We start from the raw sequence: 18,868 nt of genomic DNA on the forward strand, positions 1-18,868 counted from the left end.
ACAAATACTATGGAAGATATGTTAGAAGACCGGTCTTGTTTGGTTTCAAGGGATTGTCGGAAAGAAAGTAACTAGGCAGCTTGCATGAGTTATCGCCTTGATAGGATTGAACTCCAGCATGGCAGAAGGCCATCGAAAATGACCAGGAGAATGAAAACGTACAATGCAAGTTGCAAAAGCAGTCCGATGATTTTAACTGAGTGGGAGTTGTCTTATCCGTGGGCGATTCTTCGGAATCACAAGGTGGCAATCAACGTCATGCTGGGGATAATTCTGATTCAAGCTCGCTTATTCATGATTCCATTGGCCCTGAAAATTTCATCAAGTTTCTTATTCGTTGCTCTAGGTCGGATTATGGCGCCATAGCATGTTCGAATAGTAGTTTCCGCTCATTAAATAATCTTTCAAATCGCTATTAAAGAATGCCTTTAAGGAAGGACTTAAACAACAAGATTGTAGACTAAAGGGTCGAGTGTTTTGTTTCAATATGGATGAAGGATCAGGGATTAAGGGTTAAAAGAAATGGGTCAGGAGCGGCATGGATTTTAAAAAATTGGAGTGTCTTAATGTAAGTCTGAATTTAAAACGTGGCAAATCATAATGACGACGTGACTATTTCTAAAGAGCCAAATTTAACCCAAAATTTAGGCTTTATTTTAAGGGTATTCTTGAGCCAAAACAAAAGGCTGAGGATATGCCCTCATTTTGGGGTGGTCTTTAATTTTGTCCATAAAATTGCTGGTCTTTAATTTTTGCCCTACGACTAAAAAAGTGACCAAAAATATCTTGAAATTCTAGGTTCGAAACCTAGCAGAGTCAAAAAAAAAAAAAAAAAAAAACGCAAGACAAGATTCGTAGCAAACTATGCCTATTCAGGTTAAAGTTATGCCAGACATAACTTCTATAGTATTCCAGCAGAGTAAAAAAAAAAAAAAATGACAAGACAGCGTTTCATATCAAACTATGCCTATTCGGGATAAAGTTATGCCTTAAGACATAGTTCTGTAGGATACTACAGAAATTAAGGCATAACCTTACCCCCGAATAGGCATAGTTTCTATGAAAATCCTGCCTTGTAATTTTTTTTTTTTAACTCTATTGCGGTTCGAACCCGAATCTCTGGTCTCGTAGACTCGCGAATAAGGGTAAGCCCACAAAATTTCATTAAATGAGAAGTGGGGGCAAAATTAAAGACCACCGATTTGGGGGGGCGAAAATTAAAGACCACCGATCTGGGGGGCGAAAATTAAAGGCCAGATCATATCAAGACAATCCACGCAATCTTTTTTATTTTTATTTTTAGACCAAAAGCTGGAAGGAGAAATATTGTTGAGTCAAAACAAAAGGCTGAGGATATGCCCTCATTTTCAGGTGGTCTTAATTTTTTAAAATTCTTTTAACTTTAATTTTTTGCCTTACTAAAGAAGTGGCCAAAAATACCTTAAAATTCTAGGTTCAAACCCTTGAAATATTGTTGAGTCAAAACAAAAAGTTGAAGCTATTTTTAGACCAAACACCGGAAAGGAGGAATATTCTTAATCCAAAAATAAAAAATTAAGGATATTCTTAAGCCATATATTAGGGTTATTTTTTAACCCGTTTCCGATCCTTTAATACAGTAGACTAGTAGAGTATGATTTGTTTTTTCCCATTTCGGGAAATATGATTGTACACATTCAAATATAGAAATGGTCTTTCAATTCCTTTATTTACGGTGACACCTTTCCTCCAAAACACAAGATCAACGAAAATAGTTGCGCTTTTCCATACTTCTCAACATGGCATATCTAATGGGACAATCATTTACCATCTCCAAACATCAAACAAAATTCTCAACGTACAAAACATACATACGAACTGATCATAAAAAATGTCAAGTGACAGTGATGAAGATGAGCTCTTACAAATGGCATTACAAGAGCAAGCAACAGGCAAAAAACCACCAGAGCAACCGCCAATGCCGAACCCGAAGAGCACCAGCAGAGGTAAAACCAGTACTTACAATATTACAACGGTAATATTTTTAGAGTAAAATGCAATTGACCGATTAAATGCTAGAAATGACTGTCACCAGAAACTAGAAATGTTTTCTCAGGATTAAACAAGCCCATCTTTAACTTTAATTAGAGGATACAAGAATCAGCAAAATTAAATAATACCAGTAAGTTTTAAGGGGTAAAATTAAAAGATAACAAGAAAAGGACAATAGAAATATAAAAGAAAGAAAGCAAATGGCAGGAGAGAATCGTCGGACTGAGAAAGTAATTGGAAGATTTCTAATTGATATGTGCTGAAGGATGAATTATAGCCTATGCCAACAGTTTATATATTTAAGACACTTGGTCAAATTGCCATGTGTCAACAATTCTTTAAAATATTACTACAGGAAGTACTGGTGGTGCAACGCGGAATAGAAAAGTGCAGCAGAAGCAGAGGAAAGGAGTGGAAGAGGATGAAGATGATTCGGACTTGGAGATACTCAGCATTTCATCTGGGGATGATCAGGAACAATCGTCGTCTAAGGAACGTAGTAAAGGAGTGTCGAAAAGAAGGGCAGCAAGTAGAGGAGGGAAGGATGATGATGAATTGTGGCAAGGTGGTGAACCTGATTGCTGGAAGCGCGTTGATGAAGACGAGGTATCTCATTTTTCTTAATTGCCTAGTACATTTAGGGGTCCCTTGAAGACAAGTTATGCCGAGATTAGTTACCTGGTATTATTTCTTATTGACTGTTTGGTTTGTGTATTAAAAATAACATGCATTGTACAATTTCTTGGAAGAAGTCATTTGTTTACAAAAATACCTTCCGCCTTATTTAGTAGAAAAAGGGCTTGAGAGACCACAGGGGTAATTTTTATCATTTTCATTGTTTTATCTAGGGATAACTAATCGTGGTACAATTATTCCACCATCTGACTGTGATAACTTGTTCCGGTACTATTTCTAATCCCAGGATTAGTAAGAAAACAAAGGATAAAGCAGTACTAAATGCTTATCCCAGGACCACTTATGCTTGTCCAGCATACCAAATGACCCCTTAGCATATTTGACAATATGTATAATTATTACTCCCTCCTCCCCGATTTATGTAATTTGTTTGACTGGATCTTTGGGTTTAAATATGAAATGAATACTTTTGAAACTTGTGTTCTAAAATAAGTCATACATATTTTTAATTGACAACAAACAAAAAAAAAGAGTGTCACGTAAATTAGGACTGACAGAGTACATTTTACCATTTTTTCACACATATACTTGATTCGACCCGAAAATAGTGGTGTCTATTGAAGGACAACATCACCCTCTGCGTGTATATGCTTTGTGGAGTTGTTGTTTTTGATATATCTGTATGTAGTAGCTTAATAAGCATATGGTGTAATTCTGTTTTGATGGCAATGATGTTTTGTCAAAGCGGTAAAAAGCTGTGGATAGTTTAATTTTTTTTTTTTGGTCCTTATGTGGGTAATTCTTGAGGTTTTCCATAGTGTTCTTTGATTCTTTTTTATTGGTAATTTCATCATTGCTCCGTCTCTTGTCTGTTTGGTTTGGGAGAAAACATTTTAAACTGGAAAAATCATTTCTGGATTATTTCGCTTTTTTTTTTTTCTTCAATGTGAAGTAGGAATTAATGATAATTAAGTCAAGATGCAGGATATGGTATGATGATGTAGTTTTGGTAGTATTTTTGCATATTAAAGATTAACAGCATTTTCTAAGTATTAACTAGTTGAAGCAAGTGGTGTGGAGTATGTATTGGAATATATTTGTAAAGAAAATGAGTTTCGCAGAAAATATTTTCCTGAAAGATTATTTTCCATGCCAAAAGGGACTTTGCTTTATTGGTATGTACTTGCTAGCACTATAGTTGCTTATTTACTTATGAGAGATTATTCTTTGTACTGCATACATTTGGGGGTTGTTCATCTAAAGGGGGCCAGTTTTATTTGTGAGTTCCTTTATATAAATTTCAAGTTACATTCCATGTGGAAGTAGATAAATAGTCTTCTTTATCATTGTGAATCAGAATGTGTGCTTGTGTGGCCAGTAGTGTTTGAAGCATTCTCGAATGAATGCTGAACTTAAAGATCAAAATTTTTTCAGCTAAGACGTCATGTTCGGGAGATGAGGGAGACTAGAGCAATTCCAGCCACTCAAATTAAGGCTGAGGAGGAGAAGATGGCATTGGCAAAGAAGGCACTTCAGAGTTTGCAGTCTTTCCCTCGTGGAATGGAATGCATAGATCCTCTAAGATTGGGGTACTTATTATGATCTTGCTTATTTATGCATTTCGTTCACTGGTAATGTCTTGTGCTAACTGGGAGGCTGCTTTGTACTGACAGGATAGTTGACAATAGAACATTAAGGATGATCAGTGAGCACTCATCAAGTTCCCCATCTGTAGGTGATAAGGATCATGTAGACCCCAAAACACGCGGTACTTAATTCTCTCGCCAAGCTACTTTATTTTATTAGGGCTTCCTTGCCTCTTCTTATTTCAATTCCCCAGAAAATACCTTCTCATCAGCCTCTTTCAATTAACATTCCGAACTGAACGTGCTACGCAATGGAAATATTGGGATGAATCTGCATGACGACAATTTTGTTCATAATACACTTTGTACAGTGGATGATATAGCACTTTATGTGACTGCAGCTATTGGATGTTTCTGGATTCAAGTGTGGGCACTTACTCTTAGTACAGTTGAGTGAACTTGTTTTATTGCTTTATCCTTTAGACCTGTAGCTGTGCTCCCTCTGTAATTTTTGTAGCTAGACATTGCAGGATCTCAAGTTTCATATGGTAAGGCATGTGAATATTTAGGCTCCTAAGCAGATTTAAGACAAAGGCATTTCGTTCCTTATGTGCTGGATCATTTGGGAATGATGTAGTACTATCCTACTAGGAAAGACCATTTTGTGGTTGAGGAAAAAGCATGGGGATGCTGTTGTAGTGCACTTTGTATGTGTATGGAATAGGCATTAGATTACTAGACTAGCCTAACAACTGGTGACCACAGCGGGATGATTCCCTGATTATACTATTTCCTCAAGTTTTACTTGTGGCAATCCCTCGGTGATGCGTGCATTTCTTGAGAATATCTTTGGTGGTGGACAGAAACGCAGGACGTGCACTGGAACTACCCTTTGACATTGACACATATTTTAAAATAAAAGATGCCGAAGCTATTACTTAGAGGTCCGGTCCCCTCCCCCCCCCCCCCCCCCCCAAAAAAAAAAAAAAAAAACACACACACACACACAAAACAAAAGAAGCAAATTCTTGGTAGATAAGTGCTAAATCTATGTTCCTCTACCTTTTGCAAACACAGTAGAGTTTCTTCTATAGATCCTATGTGGGAAGGGGCATCTTAATGGAGATAGTTCTGGACTGTTAAGATGTTGTAGTCATATGAATCTCCATCTTATACCCTTACCTTGTAATGAGTTTTGTATTGATTACTTGGGTTGATGGTTGAAACACAACAATTAGAGATCGCTTGTCATGAAATATTCTGTAATTGATTTAGCGAAAAAAACAAATTTTTAAATCTATTGAACGGACTTAGTGAAATTGAAGATTGGTCTAAATTATTCTAGAGTAGTACCCAATCTGAATGTATTTGATTTGTTTAGTTTGATGGTTATGTCAGGAGATGTGATTATGCCTAGAATTTGTAGATTACCAAAATTATAAGATTTGTAATGTACAAGTTCTAGGCATTCTAATTTTGTTCTCCTTATCCCACCAGTAATCCACAAACCAAGCAACGGTTTGTCCTGTTGTGTCACTTGAGGGATATTCAGCACTGTCAAATGCCATGTCTTTGTCACTTAAACCGATAGAGTGATGTGAAGCCAGGTTATCGCTTCATGAGCAAAGCGATGTGCTTCAGACAGTAAAGTGCCAAGTGATTTAAGCGGGAAGCTACCATTTCTTTAGGATCTGACTTCAAATGAGGACAAAAAAGAAGAGAAAGGGAAGAGGTTGCTTCACTTTTGATTTACTTCTTTGGTCCTCTTTTTCTTCTTCAGAAAATGACTCGTCCTTCTTCTGCTGATTCTACGCTTCTTTTCTATGTTCCCTTAGTACATTTACTATTGCAATTAAATACTGCACATTAGTTCTTTTAACGGTTTGACTATTGAAAACTAAGGGCTGGCCTTGTCAGAATTACATCTTAAGATGATGTTTAAATTTGAGTTGTGTTAATGTAGGCATTATTGTATATTGGGTGCTGAAATTAGTAGTTTTAATTGCAGTTTGATGTTATAAATACTAAATTTATATATGTTAAGTGATTTTGGTAATTTCTGTAAATCATGCGTGTCGGTTATCTCTTTTTGCTTAATGCCCGAGAATTTACAAGATCTTTTTGATGAACTACTTGTTTCCTATTTTCACTTTCTACTATGATTTCCTTCTATAGTTCAATCTCAGTTTGATTCTAATCAACTGATTTTTTACAACATATTGCATCAATTTTGCAGAGAGGTTGAATTATTTCTCTGAGAAGTTTGACTCAAAGTTGTTTCTATCCCGAATCCACCAAGATACTAGTGCAGCAGAGTTAGAGGCAGGTGCTATTTCTTTGAAAACTGATCTTAAAGCACGTATGCAACAGAAAAAACAATTGGTCAAAGAGAATTTTGATTGCTTCGTATCTTGCAAAACGACGATTGATGGTTAGCTTCACAACTTGTTTTGGGATGAAGTTTTCGTCTTACTTTGATTTTATCATTGGAAGATCTAATTCTGGGTGTGATGCTTTTGCTATAGATATTGAATCAAAGTTGAGACGCATTGAGGAAGATCCTGAAGGTTCTGGAACTAAACACTTATATGATTGTATGCAAGGAATCAATTCAGTTGCTAACCGTGCTTTTGAGTCACTATTTGAAAGACAGGTTGGTAGGATGTGATGCTGTATTTTTTAGTTCAATCCATTTAGTGAAGTTGATTATTGTAACCGTGGATTTATTGCCTCTTCTTTTGTTGTTAGTAAGTAACAAATAGAAACATTTCCCTGTAGGCTCAAGCTGAGAAGATAAGATCTGTTCAAGGAATGCTTCAGAGGTTCCGAACATTGTTTAACTTGCCAAGTACCATTCGTGAAAGCATTAGTAAGGGTGAATATGACCTGGCAGTGAGGGAGTACAGGAAAGCGAAGTCAATTGTGCTGCCTTCTCATGTATGGAAGACTTAATTATTCTATGACTTCAACATTTGCCAGTAGCAGATTTTGCTTTTTGTTTGAAACTGTTGAAATTGATCTAGATCCTGCAAATAAATATACTTACACAAGAATATGCAGAAGTTAATTGCAGCTATACATGTACACGTCTCTCTGTGTGTGACGCCCAATTTTTCCCAGTCTTAGTAATCAATTAATCCAAGATACCCTGTGGTCATAATATGATAGCATACTCCAGGCTAGTACATGGCTGTTGGCAATGCTCAACTCTAGTAATTTGGGTAGAAAAAGCTTATCTATAAGAATTATTTTGGAGTTTCTAAGTAAATTTCAGCGAGGCCCTTCCTACGACATACATTTTGGCAAATGCGGATGTTCTATGCTAGAAATTAACGTCTTTTGTTTGCTTAACCCATTTGTGTTCACCTCAATGTACATGAATAGAAACTTCCTGATTGCCTTGTTTAATGAGTCCATGCTTATTTAAAAGAAATGCTTTAAGGCTTATTTCTGACTAGTGCAGGTAAATTCTTCGTGTAGGCATCAACTTGGGAAAATGGCACTTGATTGAGTTTCATGCTGTTGTTATCTTTAGTTTGATTTAGTAGTAAAAATGTGCGCTTAACTTCTATATGATGCTTGACACCTTGAGCTTATCTTTCTGATTATTACATAAGTTTCTTTGTTAGGTTTTCTACTTCTTTGCATATAGATTCTGCCTTCTTTGTTATTTTTGTCATCATTATTCAAAGGTTTTGCTTTTGTTTTAGTCACAGTTTATTTTATGTGTTCTCTTCAGGTAGGAATTTTGAAGCGTGTCGTTGGGGAGGTTGAAAAAGTTATGCAAGAGTTTAAAGGCATGCTTTACAAGTCTCTGGAAGATCCACATATTGAGCTGACAAATGTAAGTCATCCTTTAGTTATTTTACCAACTTCAGTTTATCTTTTTGAGAGGTAGAATATATGGAAAGTGTAGGATGGTGTCACGGTGGAATGTTGGTTCTCTAAAGTCTCCGTAAAGAGCTGCATGAATATTACAGTATTATCTGAAATAGTTGAGAGACTGAAGATCTCAGGTCCATCGTCTTTCTGGATTTAAAACATTAAAATTTAGGCCTGGGTTTTCAGTAGGCATTTACGAATACTCGATACTTACAACTGGTTTTGCTCCCCCTCCCTTCCTATACACATCCAAAGCTGTTTTGATAGCCAGTGATCAGTTTTGACCATCCTGTTCCATAACTTTGTTTCTTATTCATTTGAGAGTAACATGATCTACTGATATATTGGAGCACGTGGGTATTGGGAAGAGTAAAACATTTTCTGGACTATAAATCTATCTATGTAGTACATGTGGGAAGCCAATAAAAATTGTTGTATGTTCTACTTATACCTGATGGAAGATTTAGTTATTCTGTATTCATTGTCTTGATTGTGTTAGGCGAGTCATATCTCGGAATTCATTCAAGTTTTTGGTACACCAAACACTTGATATTACCGTTGTTCTTGCAAATGATTGATTTTCCTATAAAATTGATTCGGTTGCAGTCTTCATCTCCATTTGGACTTGACTTTCATACCTTGGCATTGGGTGCAACCTTTTAAATGCTGACAGTTTTACTTATGTATTAGTTTTTTAAAAAGTTCTGAGTTTTCTCAAACTCCACTTCTTACTTATGTGCGATTTCTTAATGTTTCTTGTAGCTTGAAAATATAGTGAGGCTCTTGTTGGAGTTGGAACCTGAATCAGATCCTGTATGGCACTACTTAAATATACAGGTGAAGCATCTATATCCAATATCATCCTTTTTATTACATATTAGCGCTATGCTTAGGGTGGGGACCAGAGGCGGGACGGGGTGCTTGCTGGAAGGTGGTTCGGACCCCTCATCACCCCCCCCCCCCCCCCCCCACCCTTCTAAAATGCTGTTTAGTTGTTGGCTTTTAGAAGCCAAACTTTAGTTGATGCTAACAACGCAAAAATCAAATGTTCATGGTGCTCGGGGACCTACATTGAGGACAGAGAGAAATCTTGTTCTTCCTTAATTTGTCTCTCCCATTTCCATGTGGCATTGAGATCTTCTTCCCATACAAAAGGTTCAAGGAAAAGAAATATAAAAGAAAAGCTTGCTTAAGGTGTTTTCAGATCAGCATTAGTTTTACAGATATTATCATATCAATCCCACCATTTGCATTTAAGAAAGTTTAAAAACTAGTCATATAATTTAAGGCAGTTGTTGTGAACTTAAGTTCTACAAAAGACCGATTATATTTTAATTAGATTTTAAAGAAGAATATTCATTTTGATCAGTTATTTAAGCTATTATATGCCAATAAAAAACATTTAAGCAGTTTAATGCTGTCTTTAATGATGATTAAGAATTAGCTATTGGGATTAGTAAAGAATATAGTGAGACCTTTTAATATTCACAAACTGATCTTATACTGTTTCAAGGTTTTCATTGCTCTAACTGATTAATAATAGATCATATAGTAACATTAGTGCTTATAGCTTTGTCTCTATCTATCTCCTCTGAACTTCAATGCTTGTCATGTTTGAGAAATCTGGCTTTTCATTGCTTAATTCTCATAGAAGTGGAAAATTCAGGGTATGTCGTAAAAAACCTCTTCTCTTCCTAATTAAGAAGGATTGGCATTTTCTTTCCTCCTATAACACAATGTTATAGTATCTCCCCTTATGGATGTGGTAAATGTTAGCTAGCTTTATGGATGGCACTTCATTCTGACTTTTCCACAATACGAAAAAAGTTTGGACATAATTGTGCCATTTTTCAGAACCACAGAATTCGAGGCTTGCTTGAGAAATGCTCTTTAGATCACGAAGCAAGGATGGAGAATTTACAGAATAAGATGAGAGAAAGAGCTTTATCTGATGCAAAATGGAGGCAAATTCAGCAAGATCTGAACCATTCCGTAAGCATGGCTACCTGTTATCAGAAAACCACTTATTATTAATTCAACTACTAATCAATGATTCTCATTAAATGTTATGAATGATGGTCAGTCAGACATTGATTACTCTGCATCTCTTGGAAGTACACATCTTCCTGGTGATTCGGAACCATTAGAGATGGCCGGTGAACAAGGTGATGCTCTTAGAGGAAAATATATACGTAGGTTGACTGCTGTTGTTATCCATCATGTGCCTGCCTTCTGGAAAGTTTCTGTTTCGGTTTTCAGTGGGAAATTTGCAAAGGTAGTGAGACTCTCTTACCCCTTTCACATTATTCATCAGGTCGGTGCACAGAGGCGTATCCAAGATTTAAACTTTATGGGTTCAACTTTAAGATTCTTAGTGTAAACCCGTCATATTTTAAAAGTCATGGGTTCATGTCTAGTATTTATTGCAGTTTTAATAAATTTTTACACAAAATTTATGCTCCGCGTCGAAAGTTGGGGGTTCAATGGAACCCCCACCCAGCATGCTAGATCCGCCACTATCGGTGCATATATTCTATGATAAGATTAAGATATCCTCTGTCATCTACCATTCTACCAAGTCAGTGAGGACCAGATAGCTTTAGCGGAGTAAATTTGAGGCACTGATGCGCTTTTGGAATAAAATTGCTAAATTAGTACTTGCCTTCGGTAGTCGATGTTGTTTTATTTCCCCTTAAATTTGTTTTTTCAGAATCCATTACTACACATGTTGCGCGTGTCGGATCCTCCAAAAGTAGTGTATTTCCTGGCACATTTTATGTTAGTAGTACTGTGAAATACCATTCTTTTTGGTTGTGTCCATTTGAGACGGCCATCTATGTATTCCTTTTGATTATAGTTTCTCTGTCATTCTTTTTGTAATGTTTGTAACTTCAAATGGTATATTTCTGGGAATAGATTTTGTAATTACTAACTTTTTCTCGTTCACTAGAGGAATTTGTTGCTTCTCCAATTTTTTGGGGATGTGCATTAATTTTGAAGTCTTTTCTATTAAGACTTATTATTTGCTTCCATTTGATAGCTCTTTGAAGTTAATAGTTCTTTTCTTGTATATAGGGTTCCCAAGTGTCTTCTGATTCAAATGTCAATGTCTCTGCAAAGAAAACTGAAGAAAAAGTGGGAGATGGAAAGTATTCAAGTCATTCTCTTGATGAAGTTGCTGGGATGTTGCAGAGTACTTTATCAGCTTATGGATCCGAGGTAAATGCTTCCTCTTGATGGCAGGAGAGTAAGCTGCAGTGGGTTAGTTTACTTTGAGACGTTTGTGCGCCTAGTTGTTTCCCTTTTCTGGCTGTTGATAGAGTAATTTGTTGTTTCTGACACTGCCACTTTGGGACTTTATTTTTCAATTTTTAGGCCAGCTAAAATTGGTCTTTATCTTTTACATTTTGCATTACTTTCTTTTGAGACAACTGCACCATTATTGCCAAATCTGCCTAATTCGGAACAGAATCCTGATATCACAATCCAGATTAAAAGGGACTAGCTTAGACCTCATTTAAAGATAAACAATCACGTAGTTAGAAATGAATTTCCTGCAAAATATGAAATCTCATGATGATTCCAGAAATAAAAGATCCTTATATTAATGCCGCAAGTTAATAGACAACTTAAGCTCCTTTCTTTTTTAATCTATCATTTCCATTCTCTAGAAGATTGAGTCTAGATATCTGAATTGTGTGTGTTTGGGCTCCAATAATTCCATTTGATCTTACTTCATCTTCGTTGTTATGGAGATAAAACTTGCAATCCATATATTATGTCTTGCTTCTACTATTCTAAAACCCTTAATCTGTAGACTGCTTTTGTTTGACTCCCTTACTAGTTTCGGCAATTAAAATATCATTTGCAAAAGCATGCACCATAGAACCTCATTCCAAAACTATTAATTAGCTCATCTAGGATAAACAAGCAATGTCTCAAGGCAAATACTTGGTTTACATCCACGATCTTTCTATCTCCTCTCTCATTATTCTCATAATTGGGACCTTCCATTCATATTAATCTTTGATGGAATTTATGTATTTGATAGGGGTTCCTTTAATATCAAGAACCTATCCCTCTCTCAGCGTTCTCAAATTTGTGACTTTTCATTCATATTTATCTTTTATGGAATTTATATATTTGATATGGATTCCTTCAATGGAAAGCACCTATTGAAGAACTTTCTTGGCACTCTATTGTATGCTTTCTATGTGAATATCCTTCTTCCTCTTCTTATAAATTCTTCTTGGGAAAAGTATAATCTCTACTGTAGATTTACTAGGCACAAGCTAGACTTGTCTCTATCATCCTTATAATGTCCTTAAATCTATGCCCTGTAGTTCTTTTCCGAATTTCAACCTATGGCTCCTAAGTCTAACACCTCAGTAGTATGCACAATTTTGAATATCTCCTTTGTTCTTATAAACTAAAACCAAGATGCACTCTCTTCATTGACATTTTCTCTCTCCATGATATAACATTGAATAGCTTGGTTAGGCATGCTACTGTGGTTTCCCCTAGTCATTCCGTACTTCTACAGGGAATACCATCTTGACGGTACGATCTTTTAACTCTCACTTTCTTCATGACATCCTTCTTTTCCAGTAGACCCAATCATATGAATGTAGCTAAGGCTTCTGTCTGTTTTGGTTGTATAAAAATTTGTAAAGTTATCCTCGTGTCTTGTAGTGAGAAATTGAGTGAAATAAACTCTTCATCTCTCTTTGATCTCACTAATCTTATGTCAAAACTTGTTAGGAAATATGACATTCATGGTTTGGGTTCTACCTCTCTTCTATCTCAGTGGTCCTAGCTTATATATCTTATGTTTTCAATTTTTGTCATACACGTTGCTAGTTGAAACTCTTACGTTGTACCAACCTCAGTCACATTTGGTAATTACCATTCCACCTTGTATAGTTCTTTTGGTGTATTTAGTCTGTTTTAGCTGACACTGGATTTAAAATCGATTTGGAGCTTTTTCTAGGAGATCGGATAGTAGTTTTTGTGATTTTAATATGTATTCATGCTTATTCCTAATGCATATCATAGAATATTGAAATTACTCACAGGTTCAGAACACATTTCGGGATCTTGAAGAATCAAATATTCTTTGCCCGTACATGAGTGATTCCATAAAAGAGATATCTAAAGCATGTCATGCTTTTGAAGCCAAAGAATCAGCACCTCCAGTTGCTGGTATGTAAACTTTCCAAGTTGACGCATGCTATTGTCTGTGAAATGTTTCCGAGTGATGTCTCCGGTGATTAACAGTTACGGCATTGCGCACACTTCAGTCTGAGGTCACAAAAATTTATATATTGAGGCTCTGTTCTTGGATGCGTACTACAACTGAGAAGATATCAAAAGATGAGACCTGGATCCCAGTATCTATTTTAGAAAGGAACAGATCTCCATATACAATTTCTTCCTTGCCTCTGGCTTTCCGTTCAATTATCACATTTGCAATGGATCAGATCAATTCGTAAGTTAAATATATCACAAAATGTTGTATGCACATTTAAATATAACTCCAAATGTGATCTAATCCTCCCGGTACATACTGCGGTAAGCTGAAGGATTTTCCCTAGCTTGTTTCCCTAGCTTGTTTCTTTTCAATATGCAAAACACTTGTTAAATTGCCTTTTATGTTTGTCAGGAAGTAATTTAATCTAGCATCAATTAATTTAAAAGTAGAATGCGTGCATCCAAATGTATGTGTTTGTGAAACTATCAAGAGAAATTCAAATATGCATTGGCTCGCACAGAAAAATGTGTTAAAAATAGTTTTGTGTTCCCTCACTTCTATTGACACACAATCGTGTTCATATTCATACGAAGGGGTAATTTATTTGATTTCCATTGTACTGTGGTCCGGTGATACTTCTGTAACAAGTTATGCTTATTGACACCATAAACTATTATGACAACTCATCTTTGAATGTTTTATAAGTGACAGATAATTGATTGAGCAGATATATAATTTCTTGTTAGCAAAGATGTAGTGCCTCTTGTCTTCTTAAGTTGTGTGGGCAGTGTAATATAGGCCTTCAGGAGAAGGAGCTGAAATTGCTAATTGGGGTGAATTTTGCAAAATGTCCGAATAGTTAATGGTTATTGCACCCTAATTTCTGCATGTTTGTTCTTTCCAGAATGATTCAGTCTTTGAGGAATGAGGCTATGAAGTCAGAGGACATATTCTTGCAGCTTCAAGAAATTCAGGAATCTGTTAGACTTGCCTTTTTGAACTGTTTGCTTAATTTTGCCGGTATGTAACGCAGCTGATACCTCAGTATTTCAGTAGCTGATAAACTTTGGAATATAATACAAATTTTGCACTCTAATTAGGCCAGCTGGGCCACACTGGCAATCAGCTTCTGAACGAATATGACAGAGAAAGTTTACATTTTCAAAACGGACATGCTGAACCAGAAGAAAAATCATCGGATCCTCTTCCAGGAAGTATAGTTGATCCACAACGGCAATTGCTGATGGTCGTAAGTAATATTGGATTTTTCAAAGATGAACTTGCTCATGAATTGTGCAGCAAGTACAGACGAACTTGGCTGCAGTCGAGGTACAAAAATAGCATTGAGTACTTTATAGCTTGTAAATCAAGTTAAACAGTACAAGTAGCTTTCTAGTACTGTATTGCTTATCTATTTTGTATGATTTGTTTCGTCGAATATAATGTCAGAAACATTGGATACAATCCACTTAATAGGGGTGGACAGGGTTAGGGGTACTTTTTTATATCAATATGTTGCAGAACCACTTCCCAGATTGATTGTGTAAAGAGTTGCATTTTGATGGGCAATAGGAGTTTGTATGTTTTCCGAACCACTTCTGTTCCATACTTTCTATAAGATGACTAGTTTTAAGGGCCTATCTCTCTTAACTTTTTAAATGAAGAAGCTTTTTTCTCCCCAGGAATCTGAAAGCTGTCTCTGAACAAAGAAGTAGCGATGTGTTATTAGGACCTAAAATGTTCACTTGAGTAGTTCTTTTCGGCAGTCATCTCATCTTTAAAAACTTTGACAGAATAATATTTGCCGAGCTACCTAACATTAAATTAACATCATACTATCTACTATCTAGTGTCGTTAAAGGCCTTTGCTAACGCTGATACTAAAGTGCCGTGCTACTGCAGGGGCAAGGATGAAGAGGACAGTGATATGCAAGATCTAATTGAGTCTTTCTCTGGGCTTGAAGAAAATGTTCTTGAGCAGTATACTTTGGCAAAGGTATCCATCTGTAATAGATCTGTTTTGTTTCATTATTGTTTCAACTTGTTATTGTCATGGAGAACTCCTCAAGAAATTTTCCGAAGTAAATTTTAGGTACATATCTGTAGGAATTCCAAGTGAGCAATGGTGCACAAAGCACTCTGCTAGATTCACAAAATGGTAGTGATGTAATCAGAGATACTTATGCCTTTTGAAATAAATCACTTAAGAACATTCTTACTTTCATAACTATACAAGGTTTATGCTCCCTGTCGTCGCTTAAAAAGGTTCCTATTCCCCTTTCAGTATTTTCCTTAATTATCATGGTGTCCTTTTACTTTTTCTTTTTCCTAAACAATGTGGTTTTTAAAATGTTAACTCTAGCAGTATCCTCAAGGAACATCCATGACCAGATAGCCTCTCTGTCTATATTAACCCCAGACCCTGATGACTTGATCCCGGGAGACGGACGAGTTAGCTGATATGTGTTTACCCCATCAAGGGAGGTGAAACCTGAAAAACACAAAAGATGATAATAAGATATTGATACTTTGTGCTTTATATTGGTGAGGAAGATTTTTCTAAAAGAATAGCGGATTGCCTCTTAAACTTCACCTTATCCCTGATTGGAGGATCCCTAAATATTCTATTTTTGGAAATATTTTGTCAGACAAATTTGTTTAGAACAGCTGCTGTAAACTATTTATTGGAGGGTGGTGTACAATGGGGTGCTGCACCAGCAGTTAAGGTAATAAATATTTCTCATTTTTGGTTTCGATAACAGAAAATGTTTTCCACTTGGAATGATAGCACGATTATCTATGCGTTGCAGGGGGTACGAGATGCTGCAGTGGATTTGCTACACACTTTAGTTGCTGTACATGCAGAGGTAAATTCTTCAACGCTTTTCGGTGGATATTTTTGCTCATTCATTTATTTTTGGTAGAGGGAGATTTTAATTGATTTATCTGGTGCAGAGTTTAAAAAGTTTTAAATCTCAAATCTCTATCTTTAACATGATGGTTTTCTTATACCATTCTCTCCGGATTGGTTAGTCTAACTTTCTAAATTTGTTTTTTCTCTTACAGGTATTTGCTGGTTGTAAGCCTCTGCTGGATAAGACACTTGGTATTCTTGTTGAAGGCCTAATAGACACTTTCTTAAGCCTTTTTCATGAAAACCAAGATACAGATTTTGCAGTATTAGACGTGAATGGCTTTTGTCAGCTTATGCTTGAGGTCAGTTAAATTTCTAGTGCTTCCAGGAATCAACTTTTTTCCGTTGGAGAGCTTACGTTTGGATGGTGCAAATACAAGTTGGTTTTTTTGCTTTTGTTTCTTTGATTGATTTTGTATTGCTTAAGCTTTTATTCTGTATGCGACAAGTATAAGCAGATAAATACTTAAAATAAAATGTGGAGAGAGGGGATTTAGATTCCATGTTCTTGCATTTTGTTTCTCTAAATATTTTTATGGAGTACCAAAGGTTGGTAGAATAAAACAGGGAACTGACTAAGTGTCTGGCACTGACACTGATAGTCTGTGTGGCTTAATCATGCAGCTTGATTATTTTGAGACCATATTGAACCCTTATTTCACACATGAAGCAAGGGAGTCTCTAAAAAATTTACAAGGGGTCCTCTTAGAGAAAGCAACTGAGAGTGTCCCAGACACTATTGAGACTCCAAGTCATAGTCGCCGGCCAACACGTGGAAATGATGATGTACTTCAGGATGAAATGCAGCAAGGGGGGACTATATCACCGGATGACCTGATTGTATGAAATACTTCCTCTCTATCGACTTTTTTCCAGATTTCTGGTCATTTATTTTTTCTATGCAATCTGCTTTGGACGTTGTTAAGACATAAATTTTCTTTTAGAATATTGTTTACTATCACAAGGTATTTCTGTTATTAAAGTGTTTCGCCACCTTTTTTTGCATGCCTTGACAGGCTCTTGCGCAGCAGTATAGTTCTGACCTACTTCAATCTGAACTTGAGAGGACTCGAATCAATACAGCATGCTTTGTGGAGTCAATTCCTCTGGATTCTGTCCCAGATTCAGCAAAAGCAGCTTATGCTTCTTTTAGAGGATCAACAGATTCTCCCGGTAGAGGATCTCAAAATGTTGGACCCGCGAGCTACTCCAAGCAAAGACGCAGATAGATCAGAAGTATCCATTTTCTTTTCTCGAAGTCTACTCCAATAATGCTTGTGCAGTTGATTTATAGTAAATTTACATTCTTTTATCGGATGGGAGGGACATTTTGCTAATAATTTAACTATAATCACAGCTTCATTTTAATTTCAGCGTTGCTGATAATGAAACCATAATCACAGTCCTCATTATAAATTAGTTGGCTTTTCCAGGTTGAGTTGATTTTAACAGTATCAAGGATGATTAGCAGTTGGATGACAGTCATGTCCTATGTATAATGTGTTCCGGTTTTCGTTCCATATTTCAAGCTGCACAGTGGGGCGCTTCATTTAGCTGTGAAACACATAATCTTCTTGGAGAAAGGATTGGTCTTCATTAAATCAGCATAATAATGATGGGAAAACTAGGAATTGCTCCTTGGAAATATGTTATTCTCAAAAGCCCATTCAGTTTCTGCATTTTCTTGCCAGAAAGTCGAGGTGAAACTGGAGAGTTACTTGCAGTTTCTCTTGTTTCATCATCCAGTTCATGCAATGGTACATCCTTCTTAAACTTAGTGATGGTATTGAAAGTTGCCATCGTTCATGCAATATGTGAGCAGAAAATACTTTTGATATTGCACAATTTTGGGTTTCATTTTTCATTTTTCAGATTCACTAAGCATTTGTAATGAAGGAAATGTTCCTACATAGTATATACTCGGTAGGAAGGGCGTTAAAGTTTTATGAAGCTACTTCTTGTTTTATTTATCCTCTAATTTTTTTTTCCCTTTGCTTTTGGGTGAAAAGTTGGCAGTTTTTACATAGCACATGAGGATCTTGTAGATCTTTTAGCTCATACTTCCTACCCTCTTCCAGATACCGAGGGGGGAGAAAAAAATTATCCAAACTCGGTGTTGACACCAAAATAATACAAGATATATGTTGTGTATATTAACTGTCATCATTAACCAATTTAACCATGGCAGGTGATATGTATTCTTACTTTAATTTCTAACTATTAAACTGACTCTTAAGGTTAAATTGTTTGGTTTGGTGTACACACCGGATGTTAGATAAATGTCACTGAGTCGAAGCAAACTTACCAGCACCCGGAAAGTATCTCCTGAGCCTGAGTGAGATGAAATGAAGGATAGAAAAATATTAAATAGATAGTTCTTGCTTGTTCCTGCTAAATTAAGGATTTGGCCCTTTGGTTCTGCTCTGCTAGCTTTGATACTTTTTTCCTTGAACTAAGGAGAAATTAACCTGTGGGGTAGATTATATAGGAATATCTTGAATTTTTTTTTATATGCATATCCAGATTAACCATTGAAAGAGTAAAGTTTCTGTTGCCACATTCGTGTTA

At 36.1% G+C, this 18,868-nt stretch overlaps 1 protein-coding gene across 2 annotated transcripts; it reads left to right on the forward strand.

Annotated features, from left to right (window-relative positions):
* Positions 1 to 1,681: 1,681 nt before the first annotated feature.
* Positions 1,682 to 18,266, forward strand: LOC132040462 (exocyst complex component SEC5A-like). 2 transcript variants are annotated; one of them, XM_059431102.1, is made up of 23 exons: positions 1,682 to 1,985; positions 2,387 to 2,637; positions 4,102 to 4,256; positions 4,341 to 4,435; positions 6,490 to 6,684; positions 6,779 to 6,906; positions 7,032 to 7,190; positions 7,993 to 8,097; positions 8,898 to 8,972; positions 9,990 to 10,127; positions 10,219 to 10,410; positions 11,211 to 11,354; positions 13,211 to 13,337; positions 13,413 to 13,623; positions 14,291 to 14,406; positions 14,487 to 14,715; positions 15,289 to 15,382; positions 16,035 to 16,112; positions 16,197 to 16,253; positions 16,453 to 16,602; positions 16,925 to 17,140; positions 17,317 to 17,536; positions 17,734 to 18,266. In XM_059431102.1, exons 1-22 carry the CDS (start codon positions 1,871 to 1,873, stop codon positions 17,527 to 17,529), a joined length of 3,243 nt encoding a protein of 1,080 aa, XP_059287085.1. In that variant the 5' UTR covers positions 1,682 to 1,870; the 3' UTR covers positions 17,530 to 17,536; positions 17,734 to 18,266. The 2 variants fall into 2 exon arrangements, with proteins under 2 accessions (XP_059287085.1, XP_059287084.1); XM_059431101.1 differs by having other exon boundaries at positions 17,317 to 18,266.
* The last annotated feature ends 602 nt before the right edge of the window (positions 18,267 to 18,868 follow it).

Source organism: Lycium ferocissimum, chromosome 12 (assembly GCF_029784015.1).
Source record: "Lycium ferocissimum isolate CSIRO_LF1 chromosome 12, AGI_CSIRO_Lferr_CH_V1, whole genome shotgun sequence".
NCBI lineage: Eukaryota > Viridiplantae > Streptophyta > Magnoliopsida > Solanales > Solanaceae > Lycium > Lycium ferocissimum.